Source organism: Pimephales promelas, chromosome 15 (assembly GCF_988280905.1).
Source record: "Pimephales promelas chromosome 15, fPimPro1.hap1.1, whole genome shotgun sequence".
NCBI classification, from domain to species: domain Eukaryota; kingdom Metazoa; phylum Chordata; class Actinopteri; order Cypriniformes; family Leuciscidae; genus Pimephales; species Pimephales promelas.
Window position 1 is genome coordinate 32,171,949 of NC_142783.1, and position 18,986 is coordinate 32,190,934.

At 38.0% G+C, this 18,986-nt stretch overlaps 1 protein-coding gene across 1 annotated transcript in view; it reads left to right on the forward strand.

The window, feature by feature from the left end:
• Positions 1 to 14,084: 14,084 nt before the first annotated feature.
• alk (ALK receptor tyrosine kinase) overlaps positions 14,085 to 18,986 on the forward strand; it is a 419,464-nt gene continuing 414,562 nt past the window's right edge. Inside the window, exon 1 of the mRNA XM_039665984.2 lies at positions 14,085 to 15,622. Coding sequence (XP_039521918.2) covers positions 14,902 to 15,622 — 721 coding nt within the window. The 5' untranslated portion in view covers positions 14,085 to 14,901. The remainder of the gene's footprint in view (positions 15,623 to 18,986) is intronic.

The following is an 18,986-nucleotide window of genomic DNA, read 5'->3' on the forward strand; positions in this document are numbered from 1 at the left end:
GACTGAGCTTGATTTAACCCTCTCCTTTACCGAGACTGATATTAGTTCAACACTCACCTATACAGCCCACAACATTGAGACTCCTGCGTCTCTAAATAGAGAATTAATGGACCACTTTGATGATCGCTGATCACTTTAATTAAACAATTCATTTTTATTTCTATTAGGTTTGTTGTTGCATTGAGTTAAACTGACTTGAAACGGTTACTTTTTGGGTTAACTCAATGTTTTCATTTTGAAATGACATGTTTCAATTAATGAATTTTGCTGCTTGTTCAGTTTACTTAAAATAGTTGTGAAAAGGTTAATCCAACACGATTCTTTCAAGATGTTGTCACAACTTAATTTAATGAAATTTCTATTCGAGTTGAGATACATGAAGGATTTTATTTGTGTCAAAGTATCATTTGTGGAACTATATTTTCACTTCCTATTGTGCTTTGTGCGGTGCTGTATAGGGCAATAATGTTGAAATAAAGTGATATTTTATGATTTTTTACTATTTTATGATTTTTACTAATTTACTAATTTTACTAATTAAAAATGTCAAATGACATTTTTAACCCAACATTTGGGTTTGTCCATATTTTACCCAAATTTGGGTTCAAACAACCCAGCATTGTTTAGAGTGTAGGTTTACTCAAATCAGTTAAGTTCATCATACATGGAGTATTTGAGTAGAGGTTACGTTTGACCACATAAAAGTAAACCACATAAATCACAATGTAAAGTGACATATATTATATAGCAAATCTCAAACGCTTGATGGTTTACAGTATATCATTGCAAAATGTAAACTATGTACTAACTAATGGAACTGCTAAGTTAACTGGACGTTATTAAAGGAGAAATGGACAGAAACAGACACAAAATGTATAGGATTATCACTTTTGATAAGGGCACAGTATTGAGGTTGAGCCTGTGATTGTTTCAATATACAGGGGTTGGACAATGAAACTGAAACACTGGCCAATGTTGGAGGTTTCACATCTATATGCCTGGCGGCCAATCTTCAGAGTGAAGCATGGGTGGATCAGTGATGGTTTGAGCTCCAATATCATGACAATCCTGATTGTATTTGATGGACACGACACTGCCGAGGACTACCAAACCCTTCTGGAGGATCATGAACCGTGTATCAGCATGATCATGCACCAACACACACAGCAAGACTTGTGACAGAAGGGTTTGATGAAGATGAAAGTGACGTTGAACATGCACAGCCACCAGATCTAAATATTATTGAGGTGTTTTGGAGGAGCGAGTCCACCAGCATCATATAGTGACCTGGACACTGTTCTGGAAGAGGAACGGCTCATAATTCCTCTGGTCACTGTGAAGGACTTCTATCTGTCAATTGGTGCTGTATTTGGGTGCAAAATGAGGCCCTCACCATACTAACAAATTATTGTGTTGTAAAACCAGGTGTTTCAGTTTCATTGTCCAACCCCTGTATGTTGTTTCAGGACCAACAGCGTATGCTAATGGAGGAACATGGTTAAATCACAACATGTGGAGAAATGGAGTATGATATGAAAAAACATGATCTGTTAGATTATTTTTAGCATGATCTCATCTGGTGACACTAGCTGAAACAAGGTCACGGAATAAAGGCCATTTCATTACAGACGTCTCAGCTGTATTGATGGTGATGTACACTGTGCGGCTCTTGTTAGCAGAGCTTTGGTCTTGTTGCTATTTGGAGATCAGAGGACTGCAACATAAGACAGATATTGAATAGCAAACTCGCATACACAATACACAGACACTGGCGCTCTGTATTAGTGTCCGTTTGTAAACTATAAGCCTCACCATTGCTTATCAGGAAGCAGAGAATGAGGATACCATGAAGCTACAAATGGATTTAAAGCCTGAGTGGGAAAGAAGAAAGAAAGAAAGCAGTGCTTATTCATACAAATGAGTGGCTTGGCATTTTCCAAATGAGATTTACATACAAATTTCAGTGCAAAATAATTTTGTGCATGAGGAACAGTGTCATCACAAGCATATAATGCAGGATTTTGAATGTGTGTATGTGTGCGCGCTCTGTTTTTGTGTTCAAGGATTCAAGACTACAATTTTTCTTTCAAAACCCCAGTGGTCAAGGGTTAGCTTGTTAGCGTAGCCCTGTTAGCCCCTTCTGGTAGGCACCATCTGTGGACAGCCATTCAAACTGAAGTCTCAGCTCACGGTTATAGTTATCTAAATATAAAACCATGAAAAAAGTCATTTTTGTCACTTGAAATGACAAACAATGACATTTTTTTGAAATGCAATAAAATAAAATAAGAACCTTAAAAACTGAATTTGGCACTTGCTATGTGAACACACACACTGTAAAAAATATTTTCAAGATTTGTTATCACAACATATTTTCTTTCGTCAAATCAACTTATTTAGTTGAGATAACTTATTATTTTGAGTTTCTGATGGTTAAATTAATCTACTTCATTGTATTAACTCACTTTTTCCAGTTCAATCAACTTAAAATTTTAAGGCAACCCAGGTTACTTACTTTTTTAAGTTAAACCAACAATATTTTTTTTTACAGTGTAGTAATCACAACATTTGTTCTTTTGTCATATCAACTTAAATAATTTATTTAGTTCAGATAACATATAATTTTGAGTTTCTGATGGTTAAATTAATCTCCTTCATTGTATTAACTCACTTTTTCCAGTTCAATCAACTTAAAATTTTAAGGCAACCCAGGTTACTTACTTTTTTAAGTTAAACCAACAATATTTTTTTTTTACAGTGTAGTAATCACAACATTTGTTCTTTTGTCATATCAACTTAAATAATTTATTTAGTTCAGATAACATATAATTTTGAGTTTCTGATGGTTAAATTAATCTCCTTCATTGTATTAACTCACTTTTTCCAGTTCAATCAACTTAAAATTTTAAGGCAACCCAGGTTACTTACTTTTTTAAGTTAAACCAACAATATTTTTTTTACAGTGTAGTAATCACAACATTTGTTCTTTTGTCATATCAACTTAAATAATTTATTTAGTTCAGATAACATATAATTTTGAGTTTCTGATGGTTAAATTAACCTCCTTCATTGTATTAACTCACTTTTTACAGTTCAATGAACTTAAAATTTTAAGGCAACCAGGTTACTTACTTTTTTAAGTTAAACCATCAATATTTTTTTACAGTACACAAAACATTTGAAAAAAAAAAAAAATACTCACACTTACTCCTCGCAGTAAAACAGACTGCATTGGAAATTAATGGGAGACAAATGTCATCTGGTGAAAACTTTTGCGGCTAAACAGAATCTTACCGTAAGCTCTTTTCCTTTTTGTTATCAAACTCAAATTTGGAAAACAACTTATTTAGATTTATGAATTTGATTTGTTTGCAGTTTTAGAGTAAAACATTTTTTAGAGCTTTTTTTTCACTTCAGCAATACTTTGCCAAGTGTCATCTGTGAAAAGAGATCAAAATTAAGTCCTACACCTCAAATAGTGTAACTTTTTCGCCATTCTAAAAGATGTAAACACACACACAGTCACAATCAGACATCTAATGCTTGCCTTGCATCTAACAGAGTCATGCTTGACTTTCTTTCAGTATATTGGTCATTGGGCTTTCATCGACAACACAAGTGTGAGAATTCCCACATGTTTGCATTTGTCTTGGCAATCCATATAAGAAATTGAATTGGCCAGTGATGCTTGAGATCACATCGTTCTGAAACCCAGCCGTGGTATAATTCTGTTGGGCTCATCATAGGAAAGGTCATCACGCAGCATTCAGAGGTCAACAGGAAACTAATTGAGTTTTCTCCACTCTGCCCCATTCTCCATGCCTGTGCAGACATCTAATGGGCTGTGCATGTCAGAGAACCATGGGACCATGGTCTGCTTTGACTTGTTGAGGTGACTGATGAAGGCACCAGTGGTTCGGATGTTATAAAGTCCATGGTCTGGTGTTTATGTGGCGAACCACTGTCTGTTTTGTCACATGTCATTAAACCTGGGTGGATTTTTACATTAAAAGGGACAGTTCACACTGACCTGACTGGACCACGTTATGAATGAGGATGTTAGGAAGATCATGAGAGTAGCAATTATCACGTAGAAGATGCGAGAAGCCCTTCTCCGATGGTATGGCCATGTGATCCTTAGTGAAGAGTCAGTGGCGAGAAGAGCACTGCGGCTCAACCATGAGGGGAAAAGACCAAAAAGAGGTAGATGGACCAAATCATGGAAGACATGAAATACATCGATGCCCGAGGATCGATGCCTTGGACTGGAGAAAGTGGAGAAAGGCTTGCCAACAAGCAGACCCTGCACCTGCACGGGACATGTAGGAAGAAGAAAAAAAAAGATATATATTTGATGAAAAGCTTGTGATTGTCATTTGCCCCATCCTTAGTATTTACTTATTTATCCTGTGTCTATCTTACAGATCCAGAGCTTCTTCACACATTTCTTTTCCCGCATGAATGACCTGAAATGTGTGCATTTGACAGATACTTTTATCCTAATGATTTACATTGAATTCAGGTCAATTGATCAGTTCATGCGTCCCCTGGGAATCAAACACATGACCGCATTAAATAACTGACAACTTCTTCTCTTGTGCCTTAAAGGGATACTCCACTTTTTTTGGAAATAGGTTCATTTTACCACTCCCCCAGAGTTAAAGAGTTGAGTTTGACCGTTTTCGAATATTTTCGCTTTTGATATTTTGAAGAATATCAGTAACCAGACAGTTTCTGGTCTCATTGACTTCCATAGTAATACTATGGAAGTCAATGAGAAATATCAGAATATCTGCACCTGTGCAAAAATATCTAAATATCAGAAAATCGGCTGAATGGATTAGAAAACGGTAAAACTCAAATGTTTAACCCTGAGGGAGTTGTAAAATGAGCCTCTTTCCAGAAAAAGTGGAGTATCCCTTAAATCAGAATCCCATATTTACTTCAACAATGCCTATTTACTGTTCAGGCAGCGACTACTGGACATTGAACCTGAGAGCTGAACTGCAACCATTCAGGAAGCATTACTGTGTCAAACAATGCATACATTTTCTTTATATTTTCATAAAAAAAATACAAATAAATTGAAATCACATCAGTTGAATAGGTTTGGATGGCGCTGCTCTGCTTGTAATACCAGTTGTTATCATCTTGATCACAATATTAAACTCACCAAAGCCTAAGATCATGATTAAATCTATTTCATGAATATATTGTAAAAAAAAAAAAAAAAAAACCTCTGCTCTGAAGTTACAAAGCCAAATGATATTTTGCTTTCTAAACCTGCCCTGTCATAACCTAATCATTATTCAAACAGGAAATCACGTTTTTGCCAAAAATGGAGATAATTTTAATCGAGAGTTTTCTCCAATTCTGTCATGCTCGAATAATTGCATATCACATCAAATCTTAAACTGAATACGCTAATATGCAGTCCTCAGCTCTTTCATATGAACGATGAACTGTGGTTTTAGGGCTCTGTGACTTGCACATCTGGCAGGAAGGCGAAGTTCCAAAGTCAATTCAAAGCTCTGACATTGTTCCTCAGAAGCTTCACTTCAAGCTCTTTGGGAGGAGATAAAAATGATAAAGAAGTAGATGAGTTTTTCCACTCCTGTGGTTTTACAAGCGTTAACAAGCAGTGCAGCCCTTCCATATGTTTCACTGATGACTGGAGTGTACCAAATCCTAGAGAGCTGCCAATGGAGCCCATTTTTATTTTTAAAACAACCCATTTTTATTCCCAAGGCGTCCAATATTGCTGCATGTACAAGAGCCACTTAAATATGCGCTTGAAATAGTTGCATTTTTCTAAATAAATATATTATAAATTCCCTAACCTGTTTACCATTAAGCATTTACCATCGTAGCCGGCAACCCAAACAACAGAAATACATCATATAAGTAGAAAAGTGGTCAAGTGCAAAGTGTTTGGTATGTTAGCTTAGCAAAACATGCTAATGCTACACTGCAGGTTTTTAAATCCCAGTCATGGAGGGCTGCCTTCCAGCAAAGTTTAGCTCCAATCCTAATTAAACACATCTAAACCAGCTAGAAGTACTAGAAACTTCAGGAAGTTGTGTTGGAGCTGGTTAGAAATAAACTCTCCAAGAACATAGCTGTCTTAGGGGCTGTTTACATGACACCGTTTTCAACGAAAACCAGAAAACTTTTAATACGTTTTGGCCATTTATTTACATAACAACAAGCGTTTTGGGTGCCTGAAACCACAAACTTTTGAAAACGGGTTTCAAAGTGCACGTTTTTGAAAACGGTCTCCTTGTAAACAACAAAAATGAGAAAAATCTCTGAAGACGATGATGTCATGCACATGCGTTTCAGTCTAATTCACGTTGAAAATTAGGAAACTCTGCCTGTGGACATTTTTCGCCCTCCCGATCACACTGATTCCAATTGGAGTGATTGGATTTCACTAGCAAAGTTTCACCGAGCAACGATCTTCTAGGATTCTGCTTTATTTAGAAAGTGGGCAGATTGAGCAGATTCTAGAAGGTTTTAGAAATGAAGGAGGAGAAAATGAATCCACCACCAGCAAGCCAACATCTTCCATGTCATGTCCGAATTAATTTTGACACTTTGAGTGTCTGACAGAGGTGATTTATCCTCAGTTCCCACAAAGTCAGTGAAAGACAGCTCATACAACCTCTGTGGTTTTTATAAAAGGCCTGTCAATTTTTTTATTTTTTTTGGTTTCAAATGTAGTTTGCATTGTATTCATCAAACATGGGGAAAAAATGGCATGCGTTGGGAATAGGGATGCATTGAGCCGTCCCACAGCCAATGCAAAATGCATGACATGAGCAGCACTGGACTGCTTTTCAATCCACCCCAACACGTTGGCCGACGCAGAAACAGGGCGGTTCAAAGGGAGAACTTTTTACTTTGTAGTAATCAAACATCCTCAGGTGCTACAGCGGAGAGGTGGCCAGAACAGGGAGAACCTAGATCGCGCTGGCAACTAGCCTGATTTATGGCTTCTCCAGATATGATCGAGCGCTAGGAGGGAGCCTTTTGTAAGTGCATATTTTGCTGCAATTTATCACAACACCTCCACTCTACAGTACTCTTGAGTTTTGGGGGACTGCAAAAGAAGCCATTGATAAAACAAATCTTTTTACTATAGGTGCACACAGGCTCCTGAAAACTGATACACCTGAAGGCACTTTGCATTCTGAGGAGATACAGCCTGTTCATTCAAATTGATTTTTTTTAACGCAATCTTACAGAAATTTAAGCACTGGTGCACTCTGGGAAAGTTGCTGCTAAAGCCACTCCCACACCTTACATTTGAAAATACAAATTTTGAGTAGCAACAATCACCGTAAGACAATTCATTAAAGTCGGCGTGAAAAGGAAGTTGAGATTGTCATTTTTTTTTTCATGTTGTGACGTAAATCCGAGTGAAACGGCTTCTGAAATTAGAAAAAAAAATTGATTACGTCTTCGGGAATTGATTGGATCGTTGGAGGTTGGGCGTCAGATTTGAATGCGATTCTCTGAGAGGCGGTGCACCGTAAGCCGCACCCTCATCGGATCTGGCCGTAACCTTTCGCCATTGCATGAGACCGAAATAGAAGAGAGGTCGTTTCGATGGGGGAGGGAAGGGTGATGTATTTGATTAAAGATTATAAGAGTACATGAAAAAATAATAAAGTGCACAGATAAATCATTTATAAAAAACACTACAATATTACATAATAAGAAGATTTGTCAAATTTGATTTCATGCCGACTTTAAAAGAATCATTTAAAACGTTGTTCCGAATCCATTCTCTCTTTTTTATTTTTTTTTGGATCCCAGAAGGAAATGCATCTTTGCTCTTTTCATAAAAATAGAAGTAACCAAGAAGTCTTGAATTCGAAAGACAAGACAAGGTATCATAAATGTAATGTATGCATTATTAGAATGCAATTCATAATTCTAAAAAATTTCGAATTTCATTGAATGGAAAAAAAAACACTGTAAAGTCATAGATGTTTGGAACAGCATGAGTGTGAGTAAATGATCCAACGCATTCTCATCCCAAGGCGTCATAAACGACACTTTTGCCAAAGCGTAGACATCCAACGCACATGGCACCCTTTACCGTCAATAACACACTTTGGTTATGGGTAGGTTTAGGTCTGGGGTAGGGTTAGGCTTAGACCACTAGGAGGCGCCTTCTGGCGCATATATATCTGCGTCTCATATTGACGCTAAAGGGTGCCATGTGCGTTGGATCTGCATGTATACGCGTTGGCAAAAGCGTCGTATATAATGCCTTGGTATGAGAAGGGGCTGGATGATCTCATGAGACAAATAACTATTTTACATGGTGGTGATTTTGTATGAATTGTATGAAGATTGTACAAAAAACCTACAAAAATGAGATTTCACAAATTTATACATTTTACCCTCAAACTCACCAATACATAAAATAGTTCTGAACTGCCATGAGATTCAGATCTATCCCTTTAAAGCAAAACTTGAATTTTACAACTTTAGATATTCCAAGGGATCCTTAATATTCAATGTAGACTTGTAGATGTTCATTTATAGCATTCTGGAGATTTTATGTTCATGTTTTTTTTTTTATAATTCAGAACTATTTTGTTCCATATCTCTTTTAAATTCTTTAAACAGCTGCTGAGGGTTCACCAGATTTGGCCACCGCAACAGTAAAACAGTTTCTGCCATTTGCACGTTTTATTCCACCTCTTTTGCCCATTAATGAGAACACTGAACAATTCACAGTGCACTGTTCGTTTCATTACTGCATGAAACGAAACCTCGCCATCAATTTCAAAGGCTTGTACATTCATACGGAGTACAGCGTAGAAGCTCAGATTTACTGTGAAAGATGTGTTGAATATTAACGAAGCCGATTCATCCCCCTTCTACAACACACTATCTGTTATCACTGGCCCCCACATATGAATAAAACAACCCGACTTTATTTTCCGTGGATGTAGGTCCAGAGAGGGTAGTGCAAAAAGAGAGCGTTTCCTCGCACAGCACGGGTGCTTAGCTCGGATTCAACAGCTCCTCTGCTTCAGTAAGATAGATACTAAAACATGGAAGTGTACGAGTGTGTGTGAGACAGAGAAGCCCCAGGCAGGGTCATAAAGCATTCGGCATGCTTTTGGAAAGCTCATGTAACTCAACTTGGTAATGTGTTTCAAATGATTGAAAAACTGCCCGTATATTCATATGCACACACATAGGTGTTAAATCAAGGAGCATGTGTCGGCTTTTAGGAGAAACGTCACAGGCATGGACATATTATGAGTAATGGGAGTCAATGAACCAGTGAGATGGACGGATAGACACTGAAACACAATAGGACACGGTGAAATGAAGTATCAGTTGGTATCCCGCATCGAAATGTAAAATAAACTGCTGTAGGCCTACTTGTCTGTTCTCACCACATGAAAACTTGAGCAAGCAAGTGTGGTAAGATATTTGATCCCTTAAAGGATTAGTTCACTTTTGAAAAAACTTTTGTCATCCAAGATGTCCATGTCTTTCTTTCCTCAGTCGAAAAGAAATTTAGGTTTTTGATGAAAACATTCCAGGATTTTTCTCCATATAATGGACTTCAATGGGAACCGGATGGTTCAAGGTCCAAAAGAGAGTGTTAATAACAGTTACAGATGCAGCTTCAAATGTCTTTAAACGACACCAGACGATGAATAAGGATCTTATCATGCGAACCGATCGGTTATTTCAAAACTTATTCCAAAAATGTAACTTTTCTAAGGACAAATGCTAGCCTTGCTCTATTCTCTGAGGCGCGTTTGTAACGTCACGTAATGCGTAATTACGTTCAAAAGGTCACGGGCGACGTAGCCGGAAGTACAGAATCAAAATCGTCCGACATCGTTGTTTTTCCTTTTAATTCCTTTTTTTGTAAACGGTGTTTGAGTTAGTTTTCACGTTCAACCTATGCGTTCAACTTGTAAACACTGCACTCTGTACTTTTGGCTACGTCGCCCGTGACCTTTTGAACGTAATTACGTATTACGTGACGTTGCAAACGCGCCTCACAGAATAGAGCAAGGCTAGCATTTGTCCTTAGAAAAGTTACATTTTTGGAATAAGCTTTGAAATAACCGATCGTTTCGCATGATAAGACCCTTATTCATCGTCTGGTGTCGTTTAAAGACATTTGAAGCTGCATCTGAAACAGTTATTAACTGTCTTTTGGACTTTGAACCATCCGGTTCCCATTGAAGTCCATTATATGGAGAAAAATCCTGGAATGTTTTCATCAAAAACCTAAATTTCTTTTTGACTGAGGAAAGAAAGACATGGACATCTTGGATGACATGGGGGTGAGTAAATTATCAGCAAAAGTTTTTTCAAAAGTGAACTAATCCTTTAACTATTTTTAATGTATGTTGTTACGTGATTTATTCGAAAAATGTCCTTTGCGTGACCTAAGCAACTTTCTTAAAGTCCCCCTGTGGTGAAAATCAAGTTTTAATGTTGTTTATGTGGTGTTTTTAATGTGCTTAGATACAAATCATGTGCAGATTCATAAGTCAGAATCATTGTTGAGCATTTTCTCTGAACCAAGAACAATCTCAAAAACGCGGTTTGAAATCCCTGGTGTTTCTGACATCACAAACTACATTATAATCGATCACATCAACGCGCCGGCGGGCTTTAGCATATCATTATCAGCAAACTAACAGTAGAGTCTCTAAAGTAATACCGCTATTTTTGGTAGATTTAGAAATATAGTGGCTCTATGATGTATATTAGGATGTTATGATGAACTATGCCTTTCTCCACTGACGTTCTGTGATTTTCTAAGCGTTTCTGATGATTTTTAGCTGTCTGAATCTGAGGTGGTGAACGGGAACATGGTGTGTGTAAAGGCCCTTTCACACTGAACGCGATTTTGACGCGCGAATAATTCGCGCGATGGTTTTATTTTTTGATCAGCTGTTTGTGTAATGAGTGCTTCCACACCGAACGCGAATCTGCTGCGGCGAAAAAACGACTTTTATTTTTTTCGCTTCGATGTCGATTTTTGAGGCGAAAGAAAAGGCTTCAGCCAATCATATACAGGGAAACAAAGGTGACGTGACCGCAGCAATGACGGACGGACCTTCTGATTGCTTGTGTGTCGAGTCTGTGAATGAATATCTGAAACAAGGACTGGTGGGACGTTGTGCTCGTTCGTTCGTATCGAGCCCAACCGGGTGTTTACAAGACTTTTCAGTCCATTTGAGCCTTCAATACGTTTACTAAAAGTGTTTATTTGATTGCATGTAAACGTAGCACCTGATGAATGGGACAGCTCACCTTCTGCCATATGTTTCTAGCTCCGGTAGTGGGTGCCCCAAACCTTCTTTTCTGCTTTTAAATAAAATAAAAAGCTTGTCTTCACTGGATGATAATGATGGTGATGAAGAAGCTATATGTTCCACGTCCCGCAAGTCATAGCAAGTCATGTCACTGTAGGCTACCGCATTTTTTTTTGTCTGCATCCTTTTATTTAATCGTCCTTTAAATAACAATTCTACAATTTAGAAAAATGTAATAAGAAAACATAGAAAATGCACAGCACAGACGTTAATGGAGCCATCACAAACAAACAAACTCTTCGTGGAGAGAGTGTTTGCTCTGATGAATGCTGCGTGGACAAGGAAACTGTGGACCTAAAGTGAACTGGTGAAAGTGAGCTCCACCTGCCAGTAGTTACTGCGAGTTACTGACATGCACATAATTAAAAAGAAGGTCCAATCGAAGCTGCCAGATCATGAGACAAACAATATAAATTCAAAATGCACTGATCGAATCCGGTAAGAATTAACGCATTCATCTTTATCTTTCCTAATGGACTTATGTGCTTATTTGAAAATGTGCTATTTAGAGATTGGGATTTTTTTATTTTTTATTAAAGTCCCCGTGAACCGGAAGTTGCAAACGATTTTTCTCCAGTGCTGTGACGTATTTCCAAGTGAAACGGAATATTGAACAGAGGGCAGGGTTTTACTCTAGCGCTCCTCCTCTCCATCTCTCGCTCATAGCAAACTAACGGTTTGAGGGGAGTGGTTAAGCGTTTCCCCACCCAAGTTGTGAAACCTACGTCATCAGAAAAAGAAACCGTTCCAGACCGGAAGTAACTTTTCAGATTTTGATTAAAGATTACCAAGGTAAAACATTTTTTAAATATATTTTTACTTGCACGGATTAATTGTTCACCACAAGACTAGTAATATGCGCTAACAAAGTAAATAGGTTCAATTTTGATTTCACGGGGACTTTAAGCCTATTAAAGCATCATGTTAACATCACTTCAAAAAGACATCTAATATAAAATCTATATTTATTCACCTAGTAGGCTATAATAATAAGTATAGAGTAGCCTACGTTTTCTGATGAAAATCAGGTCTGCTTTCATCGGCGCGAATGTTTTGGAATGTTGAAGTTCTGAACGTCGCAAATTCGCGTCGCGGCTGATGTGAATGGTTTTGACGCGAAATATTCTCACGCGAACTATTCGCTTTTTCGTTTCGCTTTTCCGTTACGCATCCGGTGTGAAAGGGCCTTAACAGTCACAACACGTTATTAGCTGTTTGATAACATAGTCAAGCAAACGGCTAATCATATTAATACCGTTGTAAAGAGCGATACCATTGTTCAGCATTTACCTGAGTCGGCCAAGTGGATTTGAGTAAGTGATTGGAGGCGGGGCTAATTAGCATATTCATTGATACTAAATGAAGCTAGGGTGGAGAGTTACATTCTATCCACAAAGGACTGATCCACATTTGTAGAGATTGTAAATGTCATTTTTTGTCTAATGCATTATTCTAATTAATATTTGAAAGGTTTTTAATGATCCTCAAAGTTAAATATTTCCAACTGAATTATTGAAGCCAAGCCTGTAAATTCTTTTGATTCTGACATGACTCTTTATTGCATTATTGTGATGCGCTGGCTTACAGAAAGTTGCACGACGCAAGTCCCAACACGTCAGATCTGATTTCAGCAAAGCATTGCTCGACAGTACCTTGTCTTAATTAAACAAATTTACTATTAAAGGGATTGTCTCTTTCATAGCATAACAATTAGAATATAGCGCGCAATTAGTCACTCTATTTCCGGGAATGATAACACCCGTCTGGCACACTGTTTAAATCCCAGTGCAATGAGAGCATTAATGAGCTCGTCACGATGGCACAGTCACACCAATAAACGCGACATACTCCCATCTAGCGGAGGAAAGCAAAACCGTGAGACACTTGATAATCATTCCTGAACTTTCTTTAATAACTTCGGCAGAGCAGGATTACATTATACAATGCTTAATTAATTAGTTCTTAATGTACATAGTTATAAATGTCCTTTCATTCATGTTATTTTTTAGATAATATTCCAATATTTAATCTTAACTTTGCAAGTCTGAATCCACTATTATTATTTCACGTTATATCATCTTAAAAATAGCGAATTTTAATTGAGAAATAAACATACATTTGATAATTTTCTATTTGGTATGCCCCTCTTTTGCTTAAATGACAAACTTTTTGCAAAGCTCGATGATCCACATTATCTCATCATAATTTGAAAACATTCTTAGGCTATTCAATGGAAATAATTCAATCTTACCATCTATATATCCATCCATCCGTCTGTCTGTCTGGCTTTCACAATACTTGTGTCTGACAAAAAAATGTCTAATGTTTTGTTGTTGTCCAATAATTAGGTTTTTCAGGATTGTGACAAACTGAAATTAAAGAAACCAATAATGTCTGTTTGATCCAATTGTGTATTTCGTATACAGCAATAGTAGGCTCTATTTGCTTATAATAGGTGTATAATATCTTCTTTTGTTTTGAAAGGGGGAAAAAAGTGCGTCTGCGTTTTGACGCATCTAAAGCGCTCGATCCAATCGCTCCGTGACGTGGAAAGGCATAATTACAGAGGCTGTGAATGATCAAATGAGTAGCTAAGTTATTGGGAGGCGACACTCGTCATACACAGATATTCATTAAAAACTAATTACGGCGCAATGCCGCCATAAGGAGGTGCCATCTCGGTAATTTCAATGAGTTTCGAGCGCAGTGACGAGTGTCGACATGGTAGTTTTAGGGGCTCATTCACGTCTAAAGACCTGCTGATGGTGACGTCATAAAGAGGTTCAGAAGTGAGTTTCACAACCTCCCCAAAATTAAAAAAAAAAAAAAAAAAATCGGAGCGCCGGGGTGGCACGCGCACAGTGTGCTCGCGCGCATGCAGCCTCAAATGAGCAGCTCGCGCTGAAAAGGCTCCCTCGTTTTGACTGGCTGCGCAGGTAAGACCCGCTCGATTTAGATCGACCACGTCCAAAAAGCGAAAAGTATTTTTAGTCACACTATGTGATACAAATAAAATTGTGTTTATGATTGGCAGAAACACAGTATTCCACGAATTGTGTTTGATTTCAACGCGCGCAGTTTGTCGTGTAAATATGTTGGCTAATCGAAAAGTGGACATGTTAAATGTGTAAGGATCTGTTATTATACGACTGTTGAAGATACAAAAAAGAAAAAAAAAAAGGATTGCTGACAGAACGACTCTGAGGTATTGCATGCAGATACAAGGAGCCTTTGAGCAGCCCTGGAGAACTTGTTAGGCATACCAAGAAGCTCCTCAAGAGGCGAATCTTTTTGGTGAGATTTAATGACCCCAAGGAATTATTTTGTGGATTATTCTTCTTTAATATGCGGGAATTAAATAGCAACCTCAAGAGCTTTGACAAAAGCAAGCACATCTTAACGCACAAGGAGAAGAAATGTAGACTCGAATAGCTCTCCATTCGTCTCCCGTTTCATTTGGAGAGCGGCGACGGTGCCGGAGTGAAGCTGAACCAAACAGAAAATTGGATCTTTTCAGCCTAAAATCATGATCGCACGGATACTCTACTTTTTTCTTTGGTCTGCGGCATTTCTTCCCGATCTGCAGTGCGCTTCTCAGAGAACCGCGGACGCGCTTACTACTTTTCCCACGTCCGCGTTCCTCAACGCCACCGACAGAAAGGACTCCAACCAGACCTCCCCCTCTCGGATCAAGAGGAAGACGCTCTCGGTGGATTTCGCCGTCCCGTCGCTGTTACGTTACTACTTGGCTCTGTTTATAAAGCGCCCGCTTAACGGAGACTGTCTGTCGTTTAATGGATGTTACACGGTGCGCGCGAACTTGCTCATGCGCTGCGTTCCGTTGCAGAAAACCATCGCCAGTTTGATTGACGTAAAGTTGGCCGGGATGAACCTCAACAGATCCAGCACTGGACAGCTCCCCTATCGACAGAAGCGTCCCGTGCCGAAAGTTTTGAATTTAGGCTTGACCAGCGCCAGTCGAAAGTCCAATCAAGTTGTGGTGGAGGTGGGCGAAGAGATGGTTAAAACGGGATGTGGAGGACTGCATGTGTACGAGGACGCGCCGGTTGTGTTCCTGGAAATGGACCTAACGCGGATTTTGGAGTGGTGGCTGGGTGCGGAGGGAGGCCGGCTCAGGGTCCGACTCATGCCCGAGCGGAAAGTGCAGGTCCCGGGGAAAGAGGACAAGTACTCCGCTGCCATCAGAGCTTCGGACGCCCGCCTCTTCGTTCACATCGCTTCAAGTGGTAAGAAGTCAACTTCGCGATGATTGCAGTGTTTATAGAAGGTTTACTTTATACTTTATGTCAAGGTGTCCATGCTAAATTGTAATTAAACATTTAAGTACTGAGTATAGCCTAACTACATCCTACTTAGGTTAGGATTATGATTGGATTTTTGATTTAGAGTTAGTTGCATGTAATTAAAGATAATTTATAGTTATAGCAGTGACACAGTAAAATAAAGTGTTAATTTGCAGTGTAATTACATGCAGAGCAGTCTCCAAGGTTAAAGGTGGAAACTGTTTTATCAACAATTTATAAATGTAAGGCCCTGTTTGAATATAAAAATACACAGTTCATTTCTTGTGCTGGTTTATGTTTAATCTGCAGTCAGATATCTTAATAATGACCTTCAGCTCAATTCAATATTTCACATCCATGTAATTATAAATATGCTGATTAGCTGAGTAATAAGCCTGATGATGTCATCATAAACGTATCTTGATCACCCTGTTGGGGTTTATTTGTGTGATAATGTGGATTATCCACTGCATAACAGTGAGAAAAGTTTGTGTACAGCAAAAAAAAAAAAAAAGTTTGGTTATGCTGACATTTGTCACTTCCCCCTTTGTATTGTTGCAATGCTATCAGTCTTGGTAATTCATTGGCTGTTCACAAGGGTGGCACTGCAACACCATTAAAGACTGCACAGCATCACTGCACACACAACAAGAGGTAAAATCGCATGAGCTGACCGATGCAAAACCCATTTAATGGCTCGCCCCATCCCTCCTGTAAAATCCAAAAACCGTTCATCTGTTTTCTCATCGTACTGTAATTTAGTGTTGAGAATCGAGAAAGTCGAGCAACCACTACAGGCTTTCATTCATTATTTGGCAACAGCAACGTGTTTCTGATAAAACATTTGCAATGTTTTCTTGATGAATCAGTTTATTTTGCACGTCTTGAGGGAGTTCACAGACCTCAAGAGATAAGTTAAGGTTTTTATGACCCCTGCATAAGCACTATTTTTGTAGTGTATACGGCATGTTCTGAAGTACAGGCTTTAGTACCAAATTATGGGTTATTTCATTACAAGTCCAACAGCTGCTGACCCTCTCAGTTTTCTTTACTTTTTTTTTTGACTCCCACAGCTTTGATACTATTTGCTTTATCAGAGTAAACAGCACTTCTGCTGAGGTTAGGTTAACATAATATTGCCTATGTATACCCAGTCTTTGGTCTTTGATTCTGACACATTCCTTTCCTTTTACCTTTCTCATTCATCTCCCTTGAAAGCTTCCTCATTTTTGATGATTTTTCTGTTGCTGCTTCAAGCAGGATTCGAGTTTCTGGTGCAGCCCACATATTGTGATTTGAAAGGTCTCTGAAACCCTTCATCAGTGAATGATGCTATTCAAGGCTGATTCATTCTTTGCTCATTCAAAAACCTTATAAATATTCTATGGCATCCATCATCAACCCTCTCTGTCAAAGATGTCCTTTTTTAAGAAGCAGATCGATGGAACCATGGTGGTATTTTTCCCCCCTACATGCTCTGCTGTTTTTACTCAAGTTGATAAATAATTATTATAGTCAGTCTGGAATCTTTTATACCAATCATACTTTGATTACAGCGAAGATACTGTAGCCGCAGAGACTTAAGTGCCTCTTGAGTTATTTATGAAATTACAAGAACTATAATCATGCTGAAATCACATAAACTTGCTTTTTCTGTGATAAATTTTATGTTTTAATATTGCAGAAAAGGTTCTATATAGAACCTTAAAAGGTTCTATCAGCGCTATGTATTTGGAACCCCTAAAATGTTCTATACACTCTTAAAAAAGGGTTCTCTGGGTTCTATATAGAACCCTGGGGTTCCACACTTGGCCAATAGAACCTTTTACCAAAAAAAAATGGTTCTATATAGAACAATTTTGGAGTTCCATATATGAAGCGGGGGATGGAACCATTTCTTCTAAGAGTGCACACTCTAAAAATGCTGGGTTGTTTCAAACCAAGGTTGGGTCAAATATGGACAAATCCAAGCTTTGGTTTAACATTTTTAATTGCATTTTTAAACCCAACGATTGGGTTTGCCCATATTTGACCCAATCATGGGTTAAAACAACCCAGCATTTTTTAAAGAGGATACTATTTAATGCCTAATGATACTATTTAATTACTAATGTTATTAGTAATCATATGTGTTCATTTTTTGTTGGTTTTGTTTAGATAAACACTAAAATGTTATAGATGTACATGGAATGTATACACTCTAAAAAATGCTGGGTTGTTTCAACCCAAATTTGGGTCAAACCCAAATGTTGGGTTAAAAATGACATTTAAAATGTTAACCCAACTTCAACTTTTACTTTCAACGGTACATTTTTTTAAAGTACATTTTTAAATCAACATTTGGGTTTGTCCATATTTGACTCAAATTTGGGTTGAAAAAACAACCTAGCATTTTTTATAGTGTAGATTGTGTAATTATGAAATCAATTTATTTATCATTTATTTGACTCAGTGAACTCATTCTATTTCATCCGGTGTGATTTTTAAACGACAGTGTTTCAGTTAGGCTTCATACTTGTTGAGCTTTAAAGATAATTCAATTCATCAATATAAAGAGTGCAAATGACTTTCATTAATCCCATCTAGATTCCATTTATAAATAAATGTGCCATTAAAAAAGTAATTTACTTGTAAATGAGAGTCTGAGTATTGAACTCGGACACCTGTGGCGATGCCCTCTCAGAAACTCCAGCAATTTCACATCTGACCTCTCCTTAGAGGATTCGTAAAAATACAAATTCTTTACTTTTCAGATTAGGTCAAACATAGATTGCATTTCAGTGTGTTTCTAATTCCAAACATACACAAATATATGTGTACAACATTTGAATCTTTCACTGTAAAACCTTGAGCAGATGAAGTATGATCCACGAACATCACATAATCTGTAATAGAGGTATCAAAGGCTTGTTGTCTTTTGCGGAGTGGTCAGGTCTAATCCTTCAAGACTCCCAGAGGCCGCTGAGACTTTCTCATCTGAGGGTCAGAAAAGTCATTAAGATTTCTGTCTCCCCTCAGTCCTGGTGCTTTGTGACATTGTCTGTCCTCTGCTGCTCTCAGCATTCTTCGTTGCAATCAAAATTTCCTCTTCACGAGCACACTATTCCATGTTCTTCATTTGTCCTCAGCTTGCTTTCTGCGGTATGTGATGTGAATAGCATGAAACAAATAATATTTCAACACAGGCTCACAGGAAAAACGTTCAGTTTTATAGAAAATCAGGCAAGTATTACGTTTGTTGTTGTACGTGGGAGTTCAGTGTCCGGTGACACCTACACACCTACACTAAACCCTAAACATACCCGAC